The following is a 26,919-nucleotide window of genomic DNA, read 5'->3' as shown; positions in this document are numbered from 1 at the left end:
TACTTTCGATACTTAAGTATATTTAAAACCAAATACTTTTACTCAAGTAGTATTTTACTGGGTGACTAACTTTTACTTGAGTAATTTTCTATTAATGTATCTTTACTTTTACTCAAGACATTTGGGTACTTTTTCCACCACCGCAATTGAGTGCAGGAAATGCAGAAATTATGAAAGTGCTGAAATTTGTTTTGGTTGAATTGAACAGTATAAAACAATCAATCAAAATGGAGAAAGACTCATTGAAATCACTTAGAATGGATGTGTTGCCACTCGGATCATTCACTACTCATAAAGCAAATGTAGAACTTTTATTATTAAAAAAATATATAATTGCATCCAACCATCCAATTTCTTTTAAATACCGTGATATAATATTTTGGCCATATCGCCCAGCCCTAGCATACGCTGGCAACAGTTAGTTAATACAGTGGGGGTGTCTATTTCTTTGTTTATAGAACACGGAAAGGGTCAAAGGTGAAGCAGGTGTGAGTGGAAAACACGCCAATTCCAGACGGGACCAGAAAATATGCACATGGAATGGCCTGGGTCACAGCAGAGACCCAGAGTTCAATCTGCACACAGACTAATCCAAAACAAGAGAAAGGTTGAAAAACACAGCTTTAAAGTTAAATGGATGTGCGTTTCCCCCCCCCCAGAAATTGGCAAATGTTCTACACAAAACATTTATCATCAGCTTTTACAAATGCCCTGATATAACCGACTAGTGTGCACACTAACAGGTTTGTTATGAGGATGTATTCACAGGCCTTAGGTGTCAGGAACCATATTTTTATGGACCATAAACATTCATAGGGGCCATACACATTCTTATAGACCGTAAACATTGCATCACTTGCATTGTAGACCTGGTTATCGGTGAATGGAGCTGAAACAGGAAGCAATCTCAGAAACGTGTGATACAGGGACGACTATCTGCCCTTTTATCTCAAGAGACAACAGGTTGGCTAATTGAAAAGCATGCAAACATAACCAGAAAAAGCAACTACAAAATCTACACTTATTTCATAGCAGGACAGAGGCAACATCAATGGAAGATTGTGTGATTTCCAAAGCCTTAGGTAAGAGGGTGGTGGAGATTGAGGGTACAGGTATTACCTCGTTTGTGAAGCCATCCCTCCTTCACAATGACTACTTCACCCATGGTGGCCCGTGGAGGAATGGGGGAGGGGTTCTGTCCGCTGAGGTGGTCCCACAGAAGGAGGCGTCACTCTGGGCCCTTCACTCAAATCAGGAGCAGTATAGTGCTGGGGAAGGTTTCAGCCAGCACCGTTTAACTATTGGGAGGTTAAAAGAAACAGACAAGGAAGAAAATGCATCCTAGTTCAAATCGAGCAAATAATATTTGCAGCACTTAAGAATGTATCAAGGTAGAGTGAGAGCAACATTTAGAGAAAGAAACAACTACAACAAAATGGCAATCAGTGCTTATTCCACAAAAACACCAAGTTACTATACAAAGCAATTACAAAATGTTAATACAATGTTAGAGTAATTACAGTTTTACTACACATGAAAAACGGCAAATGAAATGTTACACGTTCCTATTTCTGTCTGAACGTCTTGTAGCATCCTCCTGAACAAGCCTCTGGTATTTGTTAGTACAAGACCCCTACTGTAACTGAAAGCACAGGGACACAGAACTATGCAGGCCTTTAGCAGCTGTCAAATCATTCTACTTTGTTATGGCTACCCCCACTTATCCCTCCATATATCTCAACAGTGGAAATATTGCTTCATTATCATCCCCTGGATATATATTTTTTGCAATTCCACATGTATCACGTAATGGAATTATAATCAAGATGGTACCCAGGTTAGTGCAAAAAAAGTGCAAAATAATTAGTGCAAAAAAAGTTATCATTTAAAAAAAAAAATCAGTTAGCAAGCATTGTGGGGCTCTATTTGTGCTAATCCTTTGTTTCTGGAAATCCTGCCCCTGACTGCAACCCAATGATATTAAAATAAAATTGCACAACTGTTTATCAGGATGAAATGAAGGCATGAAAAGAGCTTATGAATGCACTAACAGAAGATATGCATTCTAGAGGGGGTAATGCTGGTTCACATTCTGATACTGTATTGTCTTCAACAGACAGCAGGTGCTGTCTAGCACAGCCATATGCATTCTAGTGATGGGGGGGTATCAATACAGTTACATAAATCGGGATATTATATTGTCAAAATCGGAATATTATTTGAGCTAGTAGGCTGTACCACTGCAACAAAACTCCAGTATTTTCCATTAATAGCTTGTTTTCCCCCATCACTTTAAACTACAATATGTACACTACCGTTCAAAAGTTGGGGTCACTCATACAGTTCCTCGTTTTTGAAAAAAATTCAATGATGCTGGAGGAGAGCTTGACACCATCTGTCAAGCATGGTGGAGGCAATGTGATGGTCTGGGGGTGCTTTGGTGGTGGTAAAGTGGGAGATTTGTACAGGGTAAAAGGGATCTTGACGGAGGAAGGCTATCACTCCATTTTGCAACGCCATACCCAGCGCTTAATAGGAGCCAATTTCCTTCTACAACAGGACAATGACCCAAAGCACAGCTCCAAACTATGCAATAACTGTTTAGGTTAGAAGTAGTCATCTGGTATTCTGTCTATAATGGAGTGGCCAGCACAGTCACCGGATCTCAACCCAATTGAGCTGTTGTGGGAGCAGCTTGACTGTATGGTACGTAAGAAGTGCTCTTCAAGCCAATCCAACTTGTGGGAGGTACTTCAGGAAGCATGGGGTGAAATCTCTTGAGATGACCTCAACAAATTGACAACTAGAATGCCTAAGGTCTGCAAGGCTGTAATGGCTGCAGATGGAGGATTCTTTGATGAAAGCAATGTTAAAGGACAATTACTATTTATAACCTTGTCAATGTCTTGACTATATTTTTTATTTATTTTGCAACTCATTTCATGTATGTCTTCATGGAAAATTTCAAAGTGACCCCAAACTTTTGAACGGTAGTGTAACTTTTTGGACGACCCCAAACAAATTCACAATGAAATGTGAGTTATAGAGCTGTCATTATCATTGAAAGCAAGTCTAAGAAGAGGTAGATCTGTTCTGTGTGTGCCATTTCCATGTTTCCCTTGCTTAAGTCTTTTACTTTCAGTTTTGTACACCAGCTTCAAAGTGAAAATACAAACATATTTCACAGTGGTTTAGATGGTACGATGATTCTCTACACTATACATGCTTGTTCTGTCAAACTGAAATTTGGCAAACTAGTTGAATTTTAGCAACCAGGAAATGGCGGAGCGATTCCTACATAGTGCATCTTTAAATAGGGAAACAATTTGTTTTCTGCACTTATATTTCCGTGACTGATCAAAACAAAAACATTCTCTCATGGCTCTCTCATCCATCTGCAGCAGACACATGGTGAGGAATATGTTTGGAACATCAAACCGCAATATATAATGACAAATGCAATACATATCGTATTGACACCTAAGTATGTTAATATCATATTTTGAGGTCCCTGGCAATTCCCAGCCCTAATACATTCCAGATGTATATTTTCTGCACGTCTTTGCAAATAACAAATAACATGTTGATGTGGTTCCTGAGACAGAGATGTCATCCAATGACTTCAAGTTCCCTCCCCACTGCACTACATTGCACACTCCATCTAGCAGCTACTAACAGTCTTTACTTCGCACCATAATTTTTTTGATCTACCTATCAAGTACCATTTCGCCTGGAGTAAAAAGAACAGGTTCCAACAGTGAACTGCTCAGAAGGCCAAAACAAAGACCGGACATTTTTAAACGTGCATGCTCCTTTGTCGACCATAGCCCATCCGATTATTTGTTTGAGTAAATAACAAGCTGCCAGATACTGGTAACTGCCAAAATAAATGAAAAACATTGAGTAAACGAGGGATGCAAAATACTCCACATGAACAAAAGTATGTAGACACCTGCTCGTCGAACATCTCATTTCAAAGTCATGGGCATTAATATGGAGTTAGTCCCCGCTTTCCTGCTGAAACAGCCTCCACTCTACTGTGAAGGCTTTCCACTAGATGTAGGAACATTGCTGTGGGGACTTGCTTCCATTCAGCCACAAGAGAATTAGTGAGATCGGGCACGGATGTTGGGCGATTAGGCCTGGCTCGCAGTCAGCGTTCCAATTCATCCCAAAGGTGTTCGATGGGTTTGAGGTCCGGGCTCTGTGCAGGCCAGTCAAGATCTTCCACACCGATCTCTACAAAGCATTCCTGTATGGACCTCGCTTTGTGCACAGGGGCATTGTCATGCTGAAACAGTAAAGGGCCTTCCCAAAACTGTGGCTGAAATAGCCAAATCCACAAATTTGAAGAGGCGTGTGTGTACACAAAAGTTTTTGTTTTGTTTTTATTGAGGAACAGAGAAAGTACATAAAGGATCTGGCTGTTACAGCGCACATCAATTTTTATAGCCATTTCCTAGTGATAGCCTTTTTACTGGCTGCCAGTAGGACCTTCAACAGGTACTTTTCTCTAGTGTATAAGTTCAGGTATTTCACCCAAGTACAAAGAAATGAATGTTTGTTCTGTCAAATCCCATTATTTTTCCAATGTTCGATCTTATTTCTCCCCAGTAAGTTTTGATTGCAGAGCAGGACCAAACGATATGAGTGATCCACCCTTGATAGCACGCATTCTCTCCAACAAGGGTGTAGGGAGCCAGTCTGTTTTGATTTCAGTTTAGGTGTTATGAAGAAACATAACATTCTTCCAACAGAATTCTCTCCATGACCTTGAGTTGGTGGCGCTTTGTTGAGTCTCTATATGTTCAACCATGTTTCATCAGTTATTTCAATGGCAAGTTCCTCCTCCCATTTCTTTTTATATAGTTTGTAGAATATTTCTATGAGGATTGAATACCCAAGTAAAGATTTTAAAAAAAAAATTTTTACCCCAAGTTGTATGCGTTAGTGAATACTTGGATTAATTTTTGAGGTGCTCGAGGTAGGGTTGCACATTTTGGGTAATATTCAGTGGTGGAAACTTTCCGTGGGAATTATCAGAAATATGAAAATTAATACTAATACAATTTAAACATGTTTTTTTGCATTGATATATTTACTATAGCATATGGAGACAGAAACCTTTCACCTTATCATAAGTAGACAATTGCAAATTATTAAAGCCTTCCAATAGAAATAAAACAATTTAGTTACAAATTGAACTTGAATTTAATGAGTTGACTGCACATGATTTCACTGAACAAAAGGGAATATTGAATAATCCCCAATGATCCATCGCATCACCCAAAAACATCTTAAACATACATCTGTAAAATGATAGTCTTGAAACTAAAGCTTTAGTTGTCTTCCTCTCAGGCTTCCATGTCTTCTCCCTAGACCTCCTCAATTGAACATCAGACTGAGGACTCATCTTCACTATCACTTTCCAACCTTGTTGAGGATGGCTCGTTTTCAGGCTCAAAAACACAAATTTGCCCAGATGGCCACCAATTTTTCAACCCTTGTATTGGTCAGCCTGTTGCATGCTTTGGCGTGTGTTCCCAAACAAGGACCAGTTGTGCTCTGAGGCAGCTGATGTTGGTGGGATTTGTAGGATGGAGGCAACTGGGGAAAGAGCCTCAAATCACAAAGTCACTTCCACCAGGTGGCTGATGAGATATGCTGGCACGACTGTTGTATTGCATCTCCATCCCAAAGCCCTTGCTTGGGAGTGTACTTCGCCAGACAGCCAAGAAACTTGCCCTCATCCAGGCCAAGGTGGCGAGACACGGTAGTGATGACACCATAGGCCTTGTTGATCTCTGCACTAGACAGGATGCTCTTGCCAGCATACTGCGGGGTGAATGGGCTTCAGGCAGAAGTCTTCATGCATTTTGATGCATTTAAGAACTGCAGTTTCCTCTGCTTGGAGCAACCGTGAAGTGGGCCGGGCAGTGTTGTCAATCTCCTTCCCCTCCAGGAGATTGACAACACCACCCTAATGGGTGTTGCTGGGCAGCTTCATTGTGGTGCTCTTATACTTCTTACATTACTTGGTGAGGTAGATTGCTGCTATAACTTGATGACCCTTCACATACCTAACCATTTCCTTGGCTCTCTTGTAGAGTGTATCCATTGTTTTCAGTGCCATGATGTCCTTGAGGAGCAGATTCAATGCATGAGCAGCACAGCCAATGGGTGATCTGACGGTAGGGCTCCTCCACTTTAGACCAAGCAGCCTTCATGTTCGCAGCATTGTCTGTCACCAGTGCAAATACCTTCTGTGGTCCAAGGTCATTGATGACTGCTTTCAACTCATCTGCAATGTAGAAACCGGTGTGTCTGTTGTCCCTTATGTCTGTGCTCTTGTAGAATACTGGTTGAGGGTTGGAGATTTAGTTAATTACAAATGAGTAGATAAAGCATGTCTGGTTGGAGGGGTGTATGTATGCTGGGCGAAGAACATTCAGAAATCGCTTCCAATACACGTCGCCTGTGAGCATCAAAGGTGAACTAGTTGCATACACAGCTTGAGCAAGACATTCATTAGTATTTCTCTGACTACGTTCCTCCATTGAGTCAAAACTTCTGATTCCAGGAGGACCATGAGCTGTTGCTATCAATAAGGTGTCTGATTCATCATTTTCACCTCGAATTGAAGTAGGGGGTCTTTTGTCAGAGGTTGCTTGTTGTGAGTGCTGAGGTAACTTAACGCACTTGGACAGATGATTCTGCATCTTTGTTGCATTCTTCACATATGATTTGGCACAGTATTTGCAAATGTACACAGCTTTTCCTTCTACATTAGCTGCAGTGAAATGTCTCCATTCATCAAATAGTGCCTGTGGCATTTTCCTGTAAAGATTATGAAGAAAAAAAAAAAAAAGTTAAAACCCCCAAATACAATTCCATGTAGAGATGCATAGTTAAGCAGTTAGATTAAACTCCTTTGTAAGATAAATGTTTTAAAATGAAGTATGTATGGAAACAGGTGAATTAACACTCCTCAGTTAGCATGCTCAAGCAAGCTAAAACCCACATGGTAGTAAAAACCAACTAGCAGAAATGATTTAAACACTTTGCGGTAAGCTACTATTTAATAGTTAAAACAAATGTCATATTCGCCCCACCCAGTATTGTAATCAAAACTTACCAGAAGACATGTAGTCCTTGGCACGGACAGTGTAGTGGTGTGGGCGCAATAACATCTGTGTGCAAAATCTTGAGAATCAGCTGTATATGTGATGGAAGAGTGCACTGTGCATGCAGAGGGTTGCAATTCCATTTAATTGGGGATAGTTTAACCAAGATATGCCACAGACCAAGAACTGCCATGAGTGTATCCCATAAACAAAAAGTTGTTGTCCTGTGTCTGCCTATTTTGTATGAAACCAGTTTGATCTCCAGCAATCAGTTCTGGGATTGTGTCTTCCATTCTTTTGGCTATTATTGATGAATATAGTTTATAATCCGTGTTAAGAATTGCAATTGGTCTATAAGAACTGCATTCCTTCTCATCTTTACCCTCTTTTGGGATTACAGATATGATGGCCTCTCTCCAAGATGGTGAAAGACCCTCCCCTCCTGCAAAGTCCAGTTAAAACAGGCCTTAAGTAGGTGTTACTTGTTCTCTGAAAGCTTTGAACCATTATGAAGGGAAGCCATCAGTGCCTGGAGACTTGTTTACTTTTAGATATTGCTTTATTAATTTCTTCAGTAGTTATTTCTGAAGTCTATCATTTTGCTCTGCCCCAATTGAGGGGAGATAGAGTTAAAAAAAAAATGCTCTATTGTCTGTGCATCTGCGTTCTCTGGTTGCTTGTACAGATGTGTAATATGATTCAAATGCATTCTGTATTTCATCCAATTTATATGTAATCTTTGTTTTGGGGTCTTATTTTGAAAATAGTATTCCGTGCTTGTTTCCCCGAGTCTCCATGCTAGTAATTGGGTTGCCTTTGAGCCTGATTCATAATATCGTTGTTGCAGGAACCTGAGCTTTTCTCTTCTTCACTAGAAATCTGGTCAATTATGAGGGTCTTTGTAATGACTGGGGCCGTTGTAAGTTGAATGTAACCTGTAAATTCAGCAGTTTCTGCGCTTGAATCTTTTCGAGAGATGTGGCTATGATCTGTCCTTTAATAACCGCCTTAGCTGCATCCCACAATGTAGCAGGAGATACTTCCGTTATCATTATTCTCCAGATAGATGTTCAATTCTGTCTTTATTGATTGCTAGATCTCACAGCATGCTTGTATTAAGCCTCCATAGAGTATTTCTTGGTTTGCCATCGAAGTGTAGAGTAAGGTAAACTCCATTATGATCTGATAAGTCGCTCTGCCCGATCCTACAATCCTTAAGCCTGTGTATCTGCGTTGTACATGAAACAGTAGTCTAACCTAGAGTATTCAGTGTGGTGGGCTGAGTAAAAAGAATATTCCGTATCTGTCATGTGGATGTCACACCATACATCAAGCAGTCCTAAATCCTGCAATATCCTATTGATCTTTTTAGCAACTCGGCTAATTTTCCTATTTTGATTTGTGCGGTCCAATTTTGAGTTTAAAATCGTGTTAAAATCTCCTCCACAGATAAGAGTGCCAGAGGTTTCTGTGGCAATTAACCTGTTAGGGCTAGGGGGCAGTATTGACACGGCTGGATAAAAAACGTACCCGATTTAATCTGGTTACGACTCCTGCCCAGTAACTAGAATATGCATATAATTATTGGCTTTGGATAGAAAACACTCCAAAGTTTCTAAAACTGTTTGAATGGTGTCTGTGAGTATAACAGAACTCATATGGCAGGTCAAAACCTGAGAAAATTCTGTACAGGAAGTACCCTGTCTGACCATTTCTTGGCCTTCTTTGCCATCTCTATCCATTACAAAGGATCTCTGCTGTTACGTGACACTTCCTACGGCTGCCATGGGCTCTCAGAAGGCGGCAAAAAGCTGAATCGTGGCTTTGCAGGCTCTGGTTGAAACAAAGTAGCGCGTTTGGGTAGTGGCTGGTTACAGTACTGTGAGACTCAGGCGCGTGCCCGCGTCGACCGAATGCTTTGTTTTCTTTCATCTGTTTACCTAAACGGAGATTCCCGGTCGGAATATTATCGCTTTTTTACGAGAAAAATGGCATAAAAATTGATTTTAAACAGCGGTTGACATGCTCGAAGTACGGTAATGGAATATTTAGAAATTTTTTGTCACGAATTGCGCCATGCTCGTGACCCTGATTTACCATTTCGGATAGTGTCTGGAACGCACGAACAAAACGCCGCTATTTGGATATAACGATGGATTATTTTGGACCAAACCAACATTTGTTATTGAAGTAGCAGTCCTGGGAGTGCATTCTGACGAAGACAACAAAGGTAATCAAACTTTGTAATAGTAAATCTGACTTTGGTCAGGGCTAAACTTGGTGGGTGTCTAAATGGCTAGCCGTGATGGCTGGGCTATCTACTGAGAATATTGCAAAATGTGCTTTCACCGAAAAGCTATTTTAAAATCGGACACCTCGAGTGCATAGAGGAGTTCTGTATCTATAATTCTTAAAATAATTGATGTTTTTTTGTGAACGTTTATCGTGAGTAATTTAGTAAAATTCACCGGAGGTTTGCGGGGGTATGCTAGTTCTGAACGTCACATGCTAATGTAAAAAGCTGTTTTTTGATATAAATATGAACTTGATTAAACAAAACATGCATGTATTGTATAACATAATGTCCTAGGTGTGTCATCTGATGAAGATCAAAGGTTAGTGCTGCATTTAGCTGTCTTCTGGGTTTTTGTGACATTATATGCTAGCTTGAAAAATGGGTGTCTGATTATTTCTGGCTGGGTACTCTGCTGACATAATCTAATGTTTTGCTTTCGTTGTAAAGCCTTTTTGAAATCGGACAGTGTGGTTAGATTAACGAGAGTCTTGTCTTTAAAATGCTGTAAAATAGTCATATGTTTGAGAAATTGAAGTAATAGCATTTCTAAGGTATTTGAAAATCGCGCCACGGGATTCAACTGGCTGTTGCGTAGGTGGGACGATTTCGTCCCGCCGACCCTAGAGAGGTTAACGGTCATCCAACTCAGGAACTGGTTAAGTAGATCACAGGGCTAGCTATTTAGACACCCAGCAAGTTTAGCACTCACCAAAGTCAGATTTACTATAAGAAAAATGTTATTACCTTTGGTTTTCTTCGTCAGAATGCACTCCCAGGACTTCTACTTCAATAACAAATGTTGGTTTGGTCCCAAATAATCCATAGTTATATCCAAATAGCGGCGTTTTGTTCGTGCGTTCAAAACACTATCCGAAAGGGTAAATAAGGGTTACGCGCACGACGCATTTCGTGACAAAAAAAATTCTAAATATTCCATTACCGTACTTCGAAGCATGTCAACCGCTGTTTAAAATCAATTTTTATGCCAATTTTCTAGTAAAAAAGCGATAATATTCCGACCGGGAATCTGTGTTTAGGTTCAAAGACGATAGAAAATAAAAACATGGGGTCGACTCGTGCACACGCCTCAGCCCATTGTCCTCTGATAGAGCACTTGCCAAAAGCGCTAATATGTTTCAGCCTGGGGCTGGAATTACATCATTCAGCTTTTTCCCGCCTTCTGAGAGCCTATGGGAGCCGTAGGAAGTGTCACGTCACGGCAAAGATCCTCAGTCTTCAATAAACAGGTTTTTGCACAGGTTTTTGCCTGCCATATGAGTTCTGTTATACTCACAGACACCATTCAAACAGTTTTAGAAACTTTAGGGTGTTTTCTATCCAAAGCCAATAATTATATGCATATTCTAGTTACTGGGCAGGAGTAGTAACCAGATTAAAATCGGGTACTTTTTTTATCCGGCCGTGCAAATACTGCCCCCTATCCCCAACAGGTTAATAGATTTTTCCAAGGAACTTTTTTCTTCTTGAGTTCCCAGTTATTTTGAACACATTAGAGTTAGGATTATGGTTCATTGTTCAGCTAGCTAGCTACTTGTCTAAAATTAAAAAATGAAGACTGCACTATTCAAGTAACCATTTCACTGTACTGTTTACACGTATATCCTGTGCATGTGACAAATAAACTTCGATTTTTTTGTTGATATAGTGTGTTTCCCAGAGACAGTAATGTGAAGAACACGACCTGCACAAAAGTCAGATTAGGATATAGGCCAAGGACTAGATATTGTATTTTTACTACTACTTACACCACTAGTAGTCTTGAAATCTTTGGTCGTTTACTACACTTTGAATCATTAAGAGCTGGGTGGGGCTAAGGCTTAACTAGGGTGTCGACAAAGAGCTCTCCAGTACGTGTACCAAACAGTCACGGGCCATTTTCTCAAAAGTGGGGTTACAAATTCAACTTTCAAAACAGTATTACTTCCTCATTATTCCACAACTGCAGTGTAGGATATACCATTTTCTAGGTCGGAGTCTACTTCTATCCAATGTATAAAAACCTAAATTTCGCTACATAGGACCAGGTGGTGGGTCGCATATGTCTTCTGCAGGGACAAGAGAGCCATGAGAAAACGAGTTTTGATCTGTCATGGAAATACAAGTGCTGAAAACAAATTGACTCCCTATTTAAAAAGATGGATATCAAGCTATGAAGGAAAAACACTGATGTTTTGCCCCAAAAAAAGGAGATGTATCGTCAACTATAATATCCTGATATGCAACTATCAATTTTCCCCCCAGAATGGGATGTACAGTGTAATGAATCTCAGACAGACCTATAGGCAGGCCATAGGAATTGCCTTGAAATGATCCGGTGATGATAACGTCAAAAGGAACTGGGGGGGGGCTACAGTGAGGGCACTATTGACTGGGACTAGCCAATGGTAAAAGGTAGACCAAGTCCAAGGAAAAAAAAAAAAAAAAATCTGCTGAATACACCCCTCTTTCCCCTTCTTTGTGTCGCACAAGCTAAAGCATGCAGTCCAACACATGGGATCACAAACATGCAGTAAACACATCCTTTTCTCACAATAACACCTATAGGTCTGATACAAATGGTCATGTCATGCGAACAGGCACACAACCCAGTGCTAACATACCAAATATCACAAGAATGGCTCACACTTGCAACACACACACACCCCTTGGAATCTCACACGGACAACCCCTCCTAGTTTAGGCACACTGCTATAAACCAGAGCATTCCTCCCTCTCGAAGCTCGCCCGCCCACCCAGTCACTGCTGTTGGAAGAAAATGGACTGGGCCGGTGGCCAACACACTCGCTCCCTCAAAAATAAAAAATAAATGTAAAAAAAACAAAAAAACTTGCTTACTCAAAACACACACCACTCGAATGAACCCAATGCCCTCACAGCTGGTCACATGGCCAAGCCAGAGAGGGAGCGGAGGAGAGAAGGATGAAGAAAGTGTATGTGCGAGAGGAAGACCGATACAGAGAGGGGGGAGATAATGGTAGAGGGGAAAGGAGGGAGGTGAAGAGGAAAGAGAGGCCCCTTAAAGATGCCACCACCACCGCCCCTCCCGCCCGCCAGGTTCAACATTTGTGCCCTCGCTCATGGTGAAGTGTGCACCACACACCCCACAGTGTCAGGCAACCTAGAAAAGCTGCTGCAGAGAAGCGAGCGGGAGTGTATAAAAGACAGCAAGAAAAGGTGGTTAGAGGATGGCCTCTTCCACATGCCACGCAGCTGCACCCTTATGCATCCACAGCTGGGATTTGGGGCATGCCAGTGGACATGCCTTAGCATTACCTAGCATGTGGCTTGCTGCAGAGAGCACTAAGTAGCAGGGTTTTATGATGACTATGGTTCAATGGGTTCATCCCAGTGGCGGCACAGCACTCGTGCGCCCTTCAAAGTACAGGTGGTGTTGGCCATTTGAAAAGGGACTTTAGCAGGCATTGTGTCGACATTGCGGGTTTCTGATGACAGTGTGGTCAAAGACTTGAGTCAAGGTGACAAAAAGCATTTCAGTGCAGTTTGTTTTCACCATTTGATCATTTATGGGTAAATCCATTTAAATTCACTTGACAGCATCCCTTTTGACTTAAAACGTTCCATACAGTGAGGGAAAAAAGTATTTGATCCCCTGCTGATTTTGTACGTTTGCCCACTGACAAAGAATTGATCAGTCTATAATTTTAATGGGAGGTTTATTTGAACAGTGAGAGACAGAATAACAAAAAAGTCCAGAAAAACGCATGTCAAAAATGTTAAATTGATTTGCATTTGACCTTTTTTGCACCACGGACTGGTCTCATATAGACAATATTTTCCCGGACAGGCCGTCATGATACGGACCGGGACATCGATTAGGACTATAAGTTTAGTATAGACGCCTTTTCATAACATTTTAGTTTAAGTAGGTCTAACGTGATGATATTATAAAATCAAAGTGCATATTTTATATTTTTTCTCTTAATGACCATTTAATGAAAACACTAACTCACCATGTCGCTGAATCAGTGGGAGCCCTGAACTTGTTTTCCCAGCAACAAGAAGGTCCCATCTAGGGGCGATGGGAGACATGACACTCGAAGGGTGTCCCTTATGTCCAGTCTACTCCTTCATTTCATTTTGGTTGCAGTCATTGCAGAAAACCGCAGAGATAAGATGTTGGAAATGGAAGCAAAGTTTTCAATACTTTTGTGACTCAGGATATTCTGCCTTGATTTTAATCCAGAAGGTCGGCAGAGATTAAGTTCTCAAACATACTTAAGGCCACCGTCATTTGCAACCTCAAGGAGTTGATCTTCCTTCACGGACATTGACGATTCACCTGGGACATTCACAAATTGGTCGCGGATCCATTCCGTCGCACGTCTTTGGCGGTTGGGAAGTAACGCTCAAACTACATTGACAGCGAAGCTAGGTGATCACACACCAGCTGGGAGAAAAACAGCCCCGTCTCAGTCTCTCCCAAAATCCCCGCTAATGTTTAGAACATGACAAATATGCTCCTGTCCACTCACCGTCCCCACAGTTCCAGTTTAGCTTTGAATGCAGCCACTTTATTTGCAAACTTAGACAGTTGTCATTCTCCCCTGAAGTAACAGATGGAGTTCATTGAGCAGGTTGAATATGTCACACAGGTAAGCGAGTTCTGCGACCCATTCCTCGTCATTGAAATGTGCTGCCAGTGGTGACTTTTTCTTAAAGAAATCTCTGCAGCGGTCTCGTAACTCAAACACTCTGGATAGCCATCTCCCCCTGGATAGCCATCTCCCCCTGGATAGCCATCTCCCCCTGGATAGCCATCTCCCCCTGGATAGCCATCTCCCCCTGGATAGCCATCTCCCCCTGGATAGCCATCTGACTTGTGTATAAGAGAAGGCATTTGTCCATTTCCTCACAAAGCTGCCCAAACAGACGTGAGTTAAGGGCATGTGCTTTGACTTGATTGATAACTTCAATAACATCATTCAATACAACGTTCAAGTCAGGTGACATTTTTCAGCTGGTCAGCATTTCTCTGTGAATGACAATGCGTAGACTCACATTCAGGCGCAACCTCTAACCCGGGTAGTGAAACCAGACAGCCATCCAGTCATGGCAGCAGCCCCATCCGTGCATATGCCAACACATGACCAATCCAATTTTCCTGACATGTAATCATCCAAAGACTTGAATAGTTCTGCGGCCGCTATGTTAGTCAGCAGGGACAGCACACACACAAACATATCCTCATGCACGTCATCCTGAAATATATATACTGCTCAAAAAAATAAAGGGAACACTTAACCTGTTATGGCTAGGGGGCAGTATTTTCACGGCTGGATAAAAAACGTGCCCGATTTAATCTGGTTACCACTCCTACCCAGTAACTAGAATATGCATATACTTATTACATATGGATAGAAAACACCCTAAAGTTTCTAAAACTGTTTGAATGGTGTCTGAGTATAACAGAACTCATTTGGCAGGCAAAAACCTGACAAGGTTTCAGGCAGGAAGTGGCCTGTCTGACAAGGTGTCGTTCTTCTTGTCTCTGTTTATTGAAGAGTGAGGATCTTAGCTGTCCCGTGACACTTCCTACGGCTGCCATGGGCTCTCAGAAGGCGGTAAAAAGCTGAATCGTGGCTTTGCAGGCTCTGGCTGAAACAAAGTAGCGTGTTTGGGTAGTGGCTGGTTACAGTACTGTGAGACTCAGGCGCGTGCCCGCGTCGACCCCATGCTTTGTTTTCTTTCCTCTGTTTAGCTAAAAGGAGATTCCCGGTCGGAATATTATCGCTTTTTTACGAGAAAAATGGCATAAAAATGGATTTTAAACAGCGGTTGACATGCTTCGAAGTACGGTAATGGAATATTTAGATTTTTTTGTCACGAATTGCGCCACGCGCGCGACCCTGATTTACCATTTCAGACAGTGTCTGGGACGCACGAACAAAACGCCGCTATTCGGATATAACGATGGATTATTTTGGACCAAACCAACATTTGTTATTGAAGTAGCAGTCCTGGGAGTGCATTCTGACGAAGACAACAAAAGGTAATGAAACTTTTATAATAGTAAAGCTGATATTGGTGAGTGCTAAACTTGCCGGGTGTCTAAATAGCTAGCCCGTGATGCCTGGGCTATGTACTTAGAATATTGCAAAATGTGCTTTCACCAAAAGCTATTTTAAAATCGGACATATCGAGTGCATAGAGGAGGTCTGTATCTATAATTCTTAAAATAATTGTTATGCTTTTTGTGAACGTTTATCGTGAGTAATTTAGTAAAATGTTAGCGAATTCCCCGGAAGTGGGTATGCTAGTTCTGAACGTCACATGCTAATGTAAAAAGCTGGTTTTTGATATAAATATGAACTTGATTGAACAAAACATGCATGTATTGTATAACATAATGTCCTAGGGTTGTCATCTGATGAAGATCATCAAAGGTTAGTGTTGCATTTAGCTGTCTTCTAGGTTTTTGTGACATTATATGCTAGCTTGAAAAATGGGTGTCTGATTATTTCTGGCTTGGTACTCTGCTGACATAATCTAATGTTTTGCTTTCGTTGTAAAGCCTTTTTGAAATCGGACAGTGTGGTTAGATAAAGGAGAGTCTAATCTTTAAAATGCTGTAAAATAGTCATATGTTTGAAAAATGGAAGTTTTCGGATTTTAGAGGAGTTTGTATTTCGCGCCACGCCCATCATTGGATAATGGAGCAGGTGTTCCGCTAGCGGAACGTCTAGATGTAAGAGGTTAAACAACACATCCTAGATCTGAATGAAAGAAATAATCTTATTAAATACTTTTTTCTTTAGAGTTGAATGTGCTGACAACAAAATCACACAAAAATAAATCAATGGAAATCCAATTTATGAACCCATGGAGGTCTGGATTTGGAGTCACACTCAAAATTAAAGTGGAAAACCACACTACAGGCTGATCCAACTTTGATGTAATGTCCTTAAAACCTCTTACATCTAGATGTTCCGCTAGCGGAACACCTGCTCCAATATCCAATGATGGGCGTGGCGCGAAATACAAACTCCTCTAAAATCCGAAAACTTCCATTTTTCAAACATATGACTATTTTACAGCATTTTAAAGATTAGACTCTCCTTTATCTAACCACACTGTCCGATTTCAAAAAGGCTTTACAGCGAAAGCAAAACATTAGATTATGTCAGCAGAGTACCCAGACAGAAATAATCACACCCATTTTTTCAAGCTAGCATATAATGTCACAAAAAAACAAAACCACAGCTAAATGCAGCACTAACCTTTGATGATCTTCATCAGATGACAACCCTAGGACATTATGTTATACAATGCATGCATGTTTTGTTCAATCAAGCTCATATTTATATCAAAAACCAGCTTTTTTACATTAGCATGTGACGTTCAGAACTAGCATACCCCCCGCAAACATCCGGTGAATTTACTAAATTACTCATGATAAACGTTCACAAAAAACATAAATTATTTTAAGAATTATAGATACAGAACTCCTCTATGCACTCGATATGTCCGATTTTAAAATTGCTTTTCGGTGAAAGCACATTTTGCAATATTCTCAGTAGATAGCCCAGCCATCACGGCTAGCCATTTAGACACCGACCAAGTTTAGCCCTGACCAAACTCCGATTTACTATTACAAAAATTTGATTACCTTTGGTGTTCTTCGTCAGAATGCACTCCCAGGACTGCTACTTCAATAACAAATGTTGGTTTGGTTCAAAATAATCCATAGTTATGTTTAAACAGCGGAGTTTTGTTCGTGCGTTCAAGACACTATCCGAAGTGTAAATAAGGGTCACGAGCATGGCGCATTTCGTGACAAAAGATTTCTAAATATTCCATTACCGTACTTCGAAGCATGTCAACCGCTGTTTAAAATCAATTTTTATGCCATTTTTCTCGTAAAAAAGCGATAATATTCCAACCGGGAATCTGCGTTTAAGTAAACAGACGAAAGAAAACAAAGCATGGGGTCGACGCGGGCACGAGCCTGAGTCTCACAGTACTGTGACCAGCCACTACCCAAACGCGCTACTTTTTTTTCAGCCAGAGCCTGCAAAGCCACGATTCAGCTTTTTGCCGCCTTCTGAGAGCCCATGGGAGCCGTAGGAAGTGTCACGTAACAGCAGAGATCCTCTGTAATGGATAGAGATAATCAAGAAGGGCAAGAAATTGTCAGACAGGCCACTTCCTGCATGGAATCTTCTCAGGTTTTGGCCTGCCAAATGAGTTCTGTTATACTCAGACACACCATTCAAACAGTTTTAGAAACTTGAGTGTTTTCTATCCAAAGCTAATAATTATATGCATATTCTAGTTTCTGGGCAGGAGTAATAATCAGATTAAATCGGGTACTTTTTTTATCCGGCCGTGAAAATACTGCCCCCTAGCCATAACAGGTTAACCAGGTAGGCTAGTTGAGAACAAGCTCTCATTTACAACTGTGACCTGGCCAAGATAAAGCAAAGCAGTGTGACACAAACAGAGTTGCACATGAAACAAACATGCAGTCAATAATACAATAGAGAAAAAGTCTATATACAGTGTGTGCAAATGAGGTAGGATAAGGGATGTAAGGCAATAAATAGGCCATAGGGGCGAAATAATTACAATATAGCAATTAAACAGTGGAGTGATAGATGTGCATAAGATAAATGTGCAAGTAGAGATACTGGGTGCAAAGGAGCAATAAAATAAATACCAGTATGGGGATGAGATAGTTGGATGGGCTATGTACAGGTGCAGTGATCTGTGAGCTGCTCTGACAGCTGGTGCTTAAAGTTAGTGAGGGAGATATGGGTCTCCAGCTTCAGTGATTTTCGCAATTCGTTCCAGTCATTGGCAGCAGAGAACTGGAAGGAAAGGCGGCCAAAGGTGGAACTGACCAGTGAAATATACCTGCTGGAGCGCGTGCTATGGGTGGGTGCTGCTATGGTGACCAGTGAGCTGAGATAAGGCTGGGATTTACCTAGCAAAGACTTAGATGACCTGGAGCCAGTGGGTTTGGTGACAAATATGAAGCGAAGGCCAGCCAACGAGAGCATACAGGTCGCAGTGGTGGGTAGTATATGGGGCTTTGGTGACAAAAACAGATGGCACTGTGATTGGATGCATCCAATTTGCTGAGTAGAGTGTTGGAGGCTATTTTGTAAATGACATCGCCAAAGTCAAGGATCGGTAGGATAGTCAGTTGAGGGTATGTTTGGCAGCATGAGTGAAGGATGCTTTGTTGCAAAATAGGAAGCCGATTCTAGATTTAATTTTGGGTTGGAGATGCTTTAAGAGGGGTGTCTGGAAGGAGAGTTTACAGTCTAACCAGACACCTAGGTATTTGTAGTTGTCCACATATTCTAAGTCAGAACCGTCCAAAGTAGTGATGCTGGACAGGTGGGCAGCGAGCGGTTGAAGAGCATGCATTTATTTTTTACTTGCATTTAAGAGCAGTTGGAGGCCACGGAAGGAGAGTTGTATGGCATTGAAGCTCGTCTGGAGGTTAGTTAACACAGTGTCCAAAGAAGGGCCAGAAGTACACATAATGATGCCGTCTGCGTAGAGGTGGATCAGAGAATCACCAGCACAAAAGCGACATCAATGATGTATACAGAGAAGAGAGTCGGCCCCAGAATTGAACCCTGTGGCACCCCCATAGAGACTGCCAGAGGTCCAGACAACAGGCCCTCCGACTTGACACACTGAACTATCTGAGAAGTAGTTGGTGAACCAGGCGAGGCAGTCATTTGAGAAACCAAGGCTGTTGAATCTGCCGATAAGAATGTGGTGATTGACAGCGTCGAAAGCCTTGGCCAGGTCAATGACCCTGACACCCCCAATATGCAACACAAAGTTACACCCTTGCCTGTTTGAAAGCTTTTAAAATTATATCAATCTCAACAGTTTATATTTTCCAGTGAAGACAGTACGGTCAGGTATGCAAAATGGGTCACTTTCTGGGCACTTCTACTGTATGTAAGGAAGGTTTCATTCAAATCAAAAAGGGGTGCTATCAAAAACTGACTGAATTCAAAAGGATTTACCCTTATACCACGCACACACAGCAAGAGGTAACAGTGCACCAAGTCTAGAACCCTGAACTGCATCTACCCACCAAGCCATAAGACTGCTAAATAGCTAATCAAATGGCTACCCGCTGGTGCTACTACTATATCTATCCTGTTGCCTACTCACTTTAACCCTACCTATATGTACATAGCTACCGCAATTACCTCACACCCCTGCACAGCAACTCAGTACTGGTACTCTATCTACATAGCAATGTTTTTTTTACACCTCGTCACTATTTCACATTTTTTCCCTTATTTCTCTTTAACTCTGCATTGTAGAAAAATGACCCGTATTTAAGCATTTCACTGTTAGTCTACACCCTTGTTTAAGAAGAATGTGACAAATAAAAATGTATTTGACACACAGCCAGGCCAGACTCTGCAAATGGTAGATGCTGTGTCTGATCCAGTGTGTACAGTGCAAAGGCTGAGAGGATTTTTGAGTGGCATCACCCTTAGTCCTAACAAGTCATACATGTAGCAGCTGTTTCTGCTAGGTACAGTTCCTAACAGGTAGGTACATTCCACCAAATGAGTGAAATTATGCTAATTGGAGTCAGCCAAGTTGCCCATACTAGAACTACTATTTTGGTTAACGTTCTGTTCCATTACCAGCCAGGCGTTCACTCACCATGCATGTTGATGATCCTTTACCATCTATTACACAGTATTGTAACTAAGATCCCCAACCCTGTGTCGTGTTAAGAGTATAAACATTTCCGGCGTTCTCGTGTGGTTTCCAATTATGTCAGACAAAAATAAAAATAATTCGTCAGATTTAATTGATACAAAAACGTGACAAAAGTAAATCATGTAATGAGTGTGAAGGTAATATTCATTAAGAGATGTTTGAAAGAGGCTGTCAATATCATTTGTTAAATCATTCACATTCAACAGGCTGTCAAATCTTTGCATTAATCACTAATGTTCGGAACAGGCTGAGCGAAAGGGAACAATGAGTGGGTATAGACAGAGCATTTTACAGGACCGAAATATAAAAAAAAACACATTTCCAGATCCATCCCTTCCAGATCCATCCTCTGAATTATAGCTTTTAGAGTGTTTGTTTTATGTTAGTTAACTAAGCAACCACCATCCCTCCTGGTTTCGAATGGACCACCTTGACGAGCGTGAAGATTACGGCTGGGAATTGCCAGGGACCTCACAAAACGATTTCACAATACTTAAGAGCCGATACGATATGTGTTGCGATTCTCAACGTATTGCGATTCGATACTGTGATTTTATTACGATTTGATGTTGCCAACATATTGCTCACTATGTCTGCTGCAGAGACAAGAAAGTTTCGATCAGTCAGGCAAAAGTGCTGAAAACATGTTGGCTCACTATTTAAAATAGAAGCTATAGGATCAAAAATACCGGAGTTGACTAGTGCTAGCTAACACCAATTAAAAAAAGAAAATAAATATTACACATAAATATATAGAGGTATGCAGAAGCCAAATCAAGCTCTGTACTACATCACCATGCACTTCCCAGATTTTGTAACAAATGCGGTGGGCTCTGTATAGCCCCGTATTAACATGATTGTTTGATGGTAGGTGGGGGCGGTACATCCTGTATAAACAAACTCACTTCCCTGACAACAGCTCTGCACTGCTCCGTGAAGCGCAAAAAGTATGAACGCCCCGACTTCTGCTGAGGCCATTCTTACCCTGACTTCTGCTGAGGCCATATCACCGTAAATGATGCATGGCCAATGCAGACGTCGGATTGACCATGCACCCCCGATGCACTTCTCTCCAGAATGCACCCTCTCCAAATTTGTGCACATTCATTGTGTGAATTGTTTTCATTTGATCGTTAAGTGTAGATCAATTTCCCCATTACAGATATCACCAGTAGTACATTTACCATTAATTCCTATTCTACAATGTTCGTTACGGGTATTTATTTTAATGCATTCAATATTATAGTCTTCATGTTCTCATTGTCAAGAATGGACACTTGTGAGAAACAAGTTTGTTTCTTTAATTCCATTGACCAGGTCTGTCAACTGAGTCATTGTCTTTTGTTTGGAGCACTCCTGTTAATGTTGAGTAAGGACACCCAAGTCATAGACTGTTCTCTGCTACCGCCCGGCAAACAATACCAGAGCGCCAAGTCTAGGTCCAAAAGGCTCCTTAACAGCTTCTACCCCAAGCCATAAGGTGGCAGAACAATTAATCAAATGGCCACCCAGACTATTTACATTGGACCCCCCTCCCCTTTGTTTTTACACTGCTGATACTCTGTTTATCTATGCATAGTCACTTTAACCCTGTTTGTCTGCATCGAAGTAGCGGTCCTTGTACCTAGCATCAAGTATGGTGGCGACACTAAAAGAGACTCAGAGAGAATGCCAACGAATCGCTTGTTCACAGCCTCTAGTAGAGTACTTTTGCAAGTTAACTGCCATCAGACCATGGGGTTTTGTTGAGCAGGCATTTCAAAACCATGACAGAGGGTATCACGTCTGCTGCAGACGCAGTTGATGAGCTTATTTCTTGAGTCAGTTGTTTGAGTGGAGCTAGGAGTGTGTTCATGGTTTCAGTGAGTCTCCACAAGTTTGTACTGACTTTTGCAGGTAACTCAGTCAGCTGCGTACATGCCAAGCACTCGTTTTTATTCCAGCAGGCTCTCCATGTAAAAAGTACCGTTCCATCTGGTGGAAACATCTTGCTTAAGCCTTTTCATTTTCACTCCAAGCTGCTTCTGTATTGCTTGCAGGCAGCTGTATGCGTTTAAAATTTCCCACCATCTTCCTACCTGTTGACACTATGTTGCGTTGGGCCAAAACCACCATTCACAGCCAGTTGCAGCGCGTGTGCCATGCATGGCAAACTGGCGACTCTCCCGGAGACTGTCATGTTACTTGCATTATCACGTAGCACAGCGTGTACTTCGTTCTTGGGGATTTTCCAAGTTTCAAACATGTTCTCAAATGCCATTGAAATTGGCAGCAGTGGTATGAGAACCAGCACATTCTTGTGCATGCAATACAGCTTTCCTCAGTACGAAATCCTCGTCGACCCACTGTGCTGTCAGATTCAGCACGCTCATGGGGCTGACGTCGCTGCTCCAAATGTCAGTCGTGAAGCTAATAGCAGTGACGCCCATAGCAAGTAGCTCATGGTTGTGTGTTTCAACAATACTGTGTAACTCCGGTAGGGCAACATCTGAAAAATAGCGCCTACATGCTAGTGCGTACCGGGGCTCGAGGTGCTCGACCAGTCAGCGAAAGCCAACATCATCCACGACAGAGAAGGGTTGATCGTCAAGGGCAATGAATTCCATTATCTTGGCGTTAATGGATTTCACCTTTGAGTTGTCTTGCTGAAATGCTTACTCTTTCAAATGACTGCTCGACTTGAACTTGTTTAGTTGTTGGAAGTGTGCGCTTAGTTTTTTTCTGCTTTTGTTCTAAGTAGTCACTGAACGTCTGGGGGTGAAGCACTTACAAATGATTATTCAGGTTTGTGGTATTGAAAGATTTCACTTTCTCCCCTCAGGAAATAATAGCATAAAATGCTGCATATGACCTTTTTGTTAGCTTCCTTTGAAACTTCAAAATAGAGCGACACAGTAGGCTGTGTTAGGAATGCTGTGTTGCACGTGTAGCGCTGTATTTTTTGTGGCATCATTACGTCATCTACCTACGTTATACCAGGTATGCACTTCAGCTTTGACATCAGTGTTGAACTTTAAGTAGAGCCGATGCCAGCATTTTTAGCTAATATCGTCCGATTCCGATATGCTTACCAATATATTGTGTATCCCTAGTTTGAACTAAACTCAGCAAATAAAGAAACGTCCCCTTTTCAGGTCCCTGTCTTTCAAAGATAATTCATAAAAATCCAAATAACTTCAGATCTTCATTGTAAAAGGTTTCAACACTGTTTCCCATGCTTTTTCAATGAATCATAAACATGCACCTGTGGAACGGTCATTAAGACACTAACAGCTTAGACAGTAGGCAATTAAGGTCACAGTTATGATAACTTAGGAGACTAAAGAGAGGCCTTTCTACTGACTCTGAAAAACACCAAAAGAAAGATGCCCAGGGTCCCTGCTCTTCTGCATAAACATGCCTTAGGCATGCTGCAAGGAGGCATGAGGACTGCAGATGTGGCCAGGGCAATAAATTGCAATGTCCGTACTGTGAGAAGCCTAAAACAGCGCTACTGGGAGACAGGACGGACAGCTGATTGTCCTCGCAGTGGCAGACCACGTGTAACACCTGCACAGGATCGGTACATCCGAACATCACACCTGCGGGACAGGTACAGGATGGCAACAACAACTGCCCGAGTTACACCAGGAACACACAATCCCTCCATCAGTGCTCTGACTGTCCACAATAGGCTGAGAGAGGCTGGACTGAGGGCTTGCGGGCCTGTTGTAAGGCAGGTCCTCACCAGACATCACTGGCAACAATGTTGCCTATGGGCACAAACCCACCGTCGCTGGACCAGACCGGGCTGGCAAAAAGTGCTCTTCGTGAGAGTCGCAGTTTTGTCTCATCGTGGGTTATGGTCGGATTCGCAGATATCGTTGAAGGAATGAGCATTACACCGAGATCTGTACTCTGGAGCGGGATCGATTTGGAGGTGGAGGGTCCGTCATAGTCTGGGGCGGTGTCACCGCATCATCGGACAAAGCTTGTTGTCATTGCAGGCAATCTCAACGCTGTGCGTTACAGGGAAGACATCCTCCTCCCTCATGTGGTACCCTTCCTGCAGGCTCATCCTGACATGACCCTCCAGCATGACAATGCCACCAGCCATACTGCTCATTCTGTGCATGACTTCATGCAAGACAGGAATGTCAGTGTTCTGCCATGGCCAGTGAAGAGCCCAGATCTCAATCCCATTGAGCACGTCTGGGACCTGTTGGATCGGAGGGTTAGGGCCTTTCCCCCCAGAAATGTCAGGGATCTTGCAGGTGCCTTGGTGGAAGACTGGGGTAACATCTCACAGCAAGAACTGGCAAATCTGGTGCAGTCCATGAGGAGCAGATGCACTGCAGTACTTAATGCAGCTGGTGGCCACACCAGATACTGACTTACTTTTGATTTTGACCCCCCTCCTTTGTTCAGGGACACATTATTCTGTTAGTCACATGTCTGTGGAACTTGTTCAGTTTATGTCTCAGTTATTGAATCTTTTATGTTCATACAAATATTTACACATGTTAAGTTGGCTGAAAATAAACAGTTGACAGTGAGGACGTTTCTTTTTTTGCTGAGTTTATAAAATCGAGCAAAGCCATGCAATCTCCATTGACAAACATTGGCAGTAGAATATCCTTAATGAAAAGCTCAGTGATTTTCAAAGTGGCACCGTCATAGACGGCCACCTTTCCAACAAGTCAGATCATCAAATTTCTTCCCTGGTCAACTAAGTGCTGTTATTGGGAAGTGGAAACATTTAGGAGTAACAACAGCCCAGCAGCAAAGTGGTAGACCACACAAGCTCACAGGACAGGACCGAGTGCTGAAGCGCATACAAATCACCTGTCCTCGGTTGCAACACTCACTGCCAACTGTAAAGTCAGATGGAGGAGGAATAATGGTTCCAGTGAAGGGAACGCTTAACGCTACAGCATACAATGACATTCAAGACAGTTCTGTGCTTCCAACTAGAGGTCGACTGATTAATCGGAATGGCCGATTAATTAGGGCCGATTTCAAGTTTTCATAACAGTCGGTATTTTTGGCCACCGATTAGCCAATTTTTTTATATATATATATATTTTAACTAGTCAAGTCAGTTAAGAACACATTCTTATTTTCAATGACGGCCTAGGAACGGTGGGTTAACTGCCTTGTTCAGGGGCAGAACGACAGTTTTTTACCTTGTCAGCTCGGGGATTCAATGTTGCAACCTTACGGTTAACTAGTCCAACACTAACCACCTGCTTTACATTGCACTCCACGAGGAGCCTGCCTGTTACATGAATGCAGTAAGAAGCCAAGGTAAGTTGCTAGCTAGCATTAAACATATCTTAGAAAAAGCAATCAATCATAATCACTAGTTAACTACACATGGTTGATGATATTACTAGTTTATCTAGCCTGTACTGCGTTGCATATAATCGATGCGGTGCGCATTCGCGAAAAAGGACGGTCGTTGCTCCAACTTCTACCTAACCATAAACATCAATGTCTTAAAATCAATACACAAGTATATATTTTTAAACCTGTATATTTAGTTAATATTGCCTGCTAACATGAATTTATTTTAACTAGGGAAAATGTGTCACCTCTTCAACAGAGTCAGGGTATATGCAGCAGTTTGGGCCGCCTGGTTCATTGCGAACTGTGAAGACTATTTCTTCCTAACAAAGACAGCCTACTTCGCCAAACGGGGGATGATTTAACAAAAGCGCATTTGCGAAAAAAGCACAATCGTTGCACGACTGTACCTAACCATAAACATCAATGCCTTTCTTAAAATCAACACAGAAGTATATATATTTTTAAACCTGCATATTTAGCTAAAAGAAATCCAGGTTAGCAGGCAATATTAACCAGGTGAAATTGTGTCACTTCTCTTCCGTTCATTGCACGCAGAGTCAGGGTATATGCAACAGTTTGGGCCGCCTGGCTCATTGCGAACTAATTTGCCAGAATTTTACGTAATTATGACATAACATTGAAGGTTGTGCAATGTAACAGGAATATTTAGACTTATGGATGGCACCCGTTAGATAAAAATACAGAACGGTTCCGTATTTCACTGAAAGAATAAACGTGATGTTTCCGGATTCGACCATATTAATGACCCAAGGCTCGTGTTTCTGTGTGTTATGTTATAATTAAGTCTTTGATTTGATAGAGCAGTCTGACTGAGCGATGGTAGGCACCAGCAGGCTCGTAAGCATTCATTCAAAACAGCACTTTTGTGCGTTTTGCCAGCAGCCCTTCGCAATGCATTGCGCTGTTTATGACTTCAAGCCTGTCAACTCCCAAGATTAGGCTGGTGTAACCGATATGAAATGGCTAGCTAGTTAGCGGGTGCGCGCTAATAGCATTTCAAACGTCACTCGCTCTGAGACTTGGAGTAGTTGTTTCCCTTCCTCTACATGGGTAACGCTGCTTCGAGGGTGGCTGTTGTCGATGTGTTCCTGGTTTGAGCCCAGGTAGGAGCGAGGAGAGGGACGGAAGCTATACTGTTACACTGGCAATACTAAAGTGCCTATAAGAACATCCAATAGTCAAAGGTATATGAAATACAAATCATAGAGAGAAATAGTCCTATAATAACTACAACCTAAAACTTCTTACCTGGGAATATTGAAGACTCAAGTTAAAAGGAACCACCAGCTTTCATATGTTCTCATGTTCTGAGCAAGGAACTTAAACGTTAGCTTTCTTACATGGCACATAATGCCCTTTTACTTTCTTCTCCAACACTTTGTTTTTGCATTATTTAAACCA

At 41.8% G+C, this 26,919-nt stretch overlaps 1 protein-coding gene across 2 annotated transcripts in view; it reads right to left on the bottom strand.

Annotated features, from left to right (window-relative positions):
• Positions 1-26,919, bottom strand: part of LOC106607890 (RAC-alpha serine/threonine-protein kinase) — a 58,465-nt gene that overhangs the window by 27,580 nt on the left and 3,966 nt on the right. For both annotated transcript variants that reach the window (XM_014205362.2, XM_014205363.2), the window contains exon 2: positions 1,120-1,298. In XM_014205362.2, coding sequence (XP_014060837.1) covers positions 1,120-1,165 — 46 coding nt within the window. In that variant the 5' untranslated portion in view covers positions 1,166-1,298. The remainder of the gene's footprint in view (positions 1-1,119; positions 1,299-26,919) is intronic.

Source organism: Salmo salar, chromosome ssa06, assembly GCF_905237065.1.
Source record: "Salmo salar chromosome ssa06, Ssal_v3.1, whole genome shotgun sequence".
NCBI classification, from domain to species: Eukaryota; Metazoa; Chordata; class Actinopteri; order Salmoniformes; family Salmonidae; genus Salmo; species Salmo salar.
The sequence above is the reverse complement of the archived record's forward strand: the minus strand, read 5'-3'. Positions and strand labels throughout refer to the sequence as shown.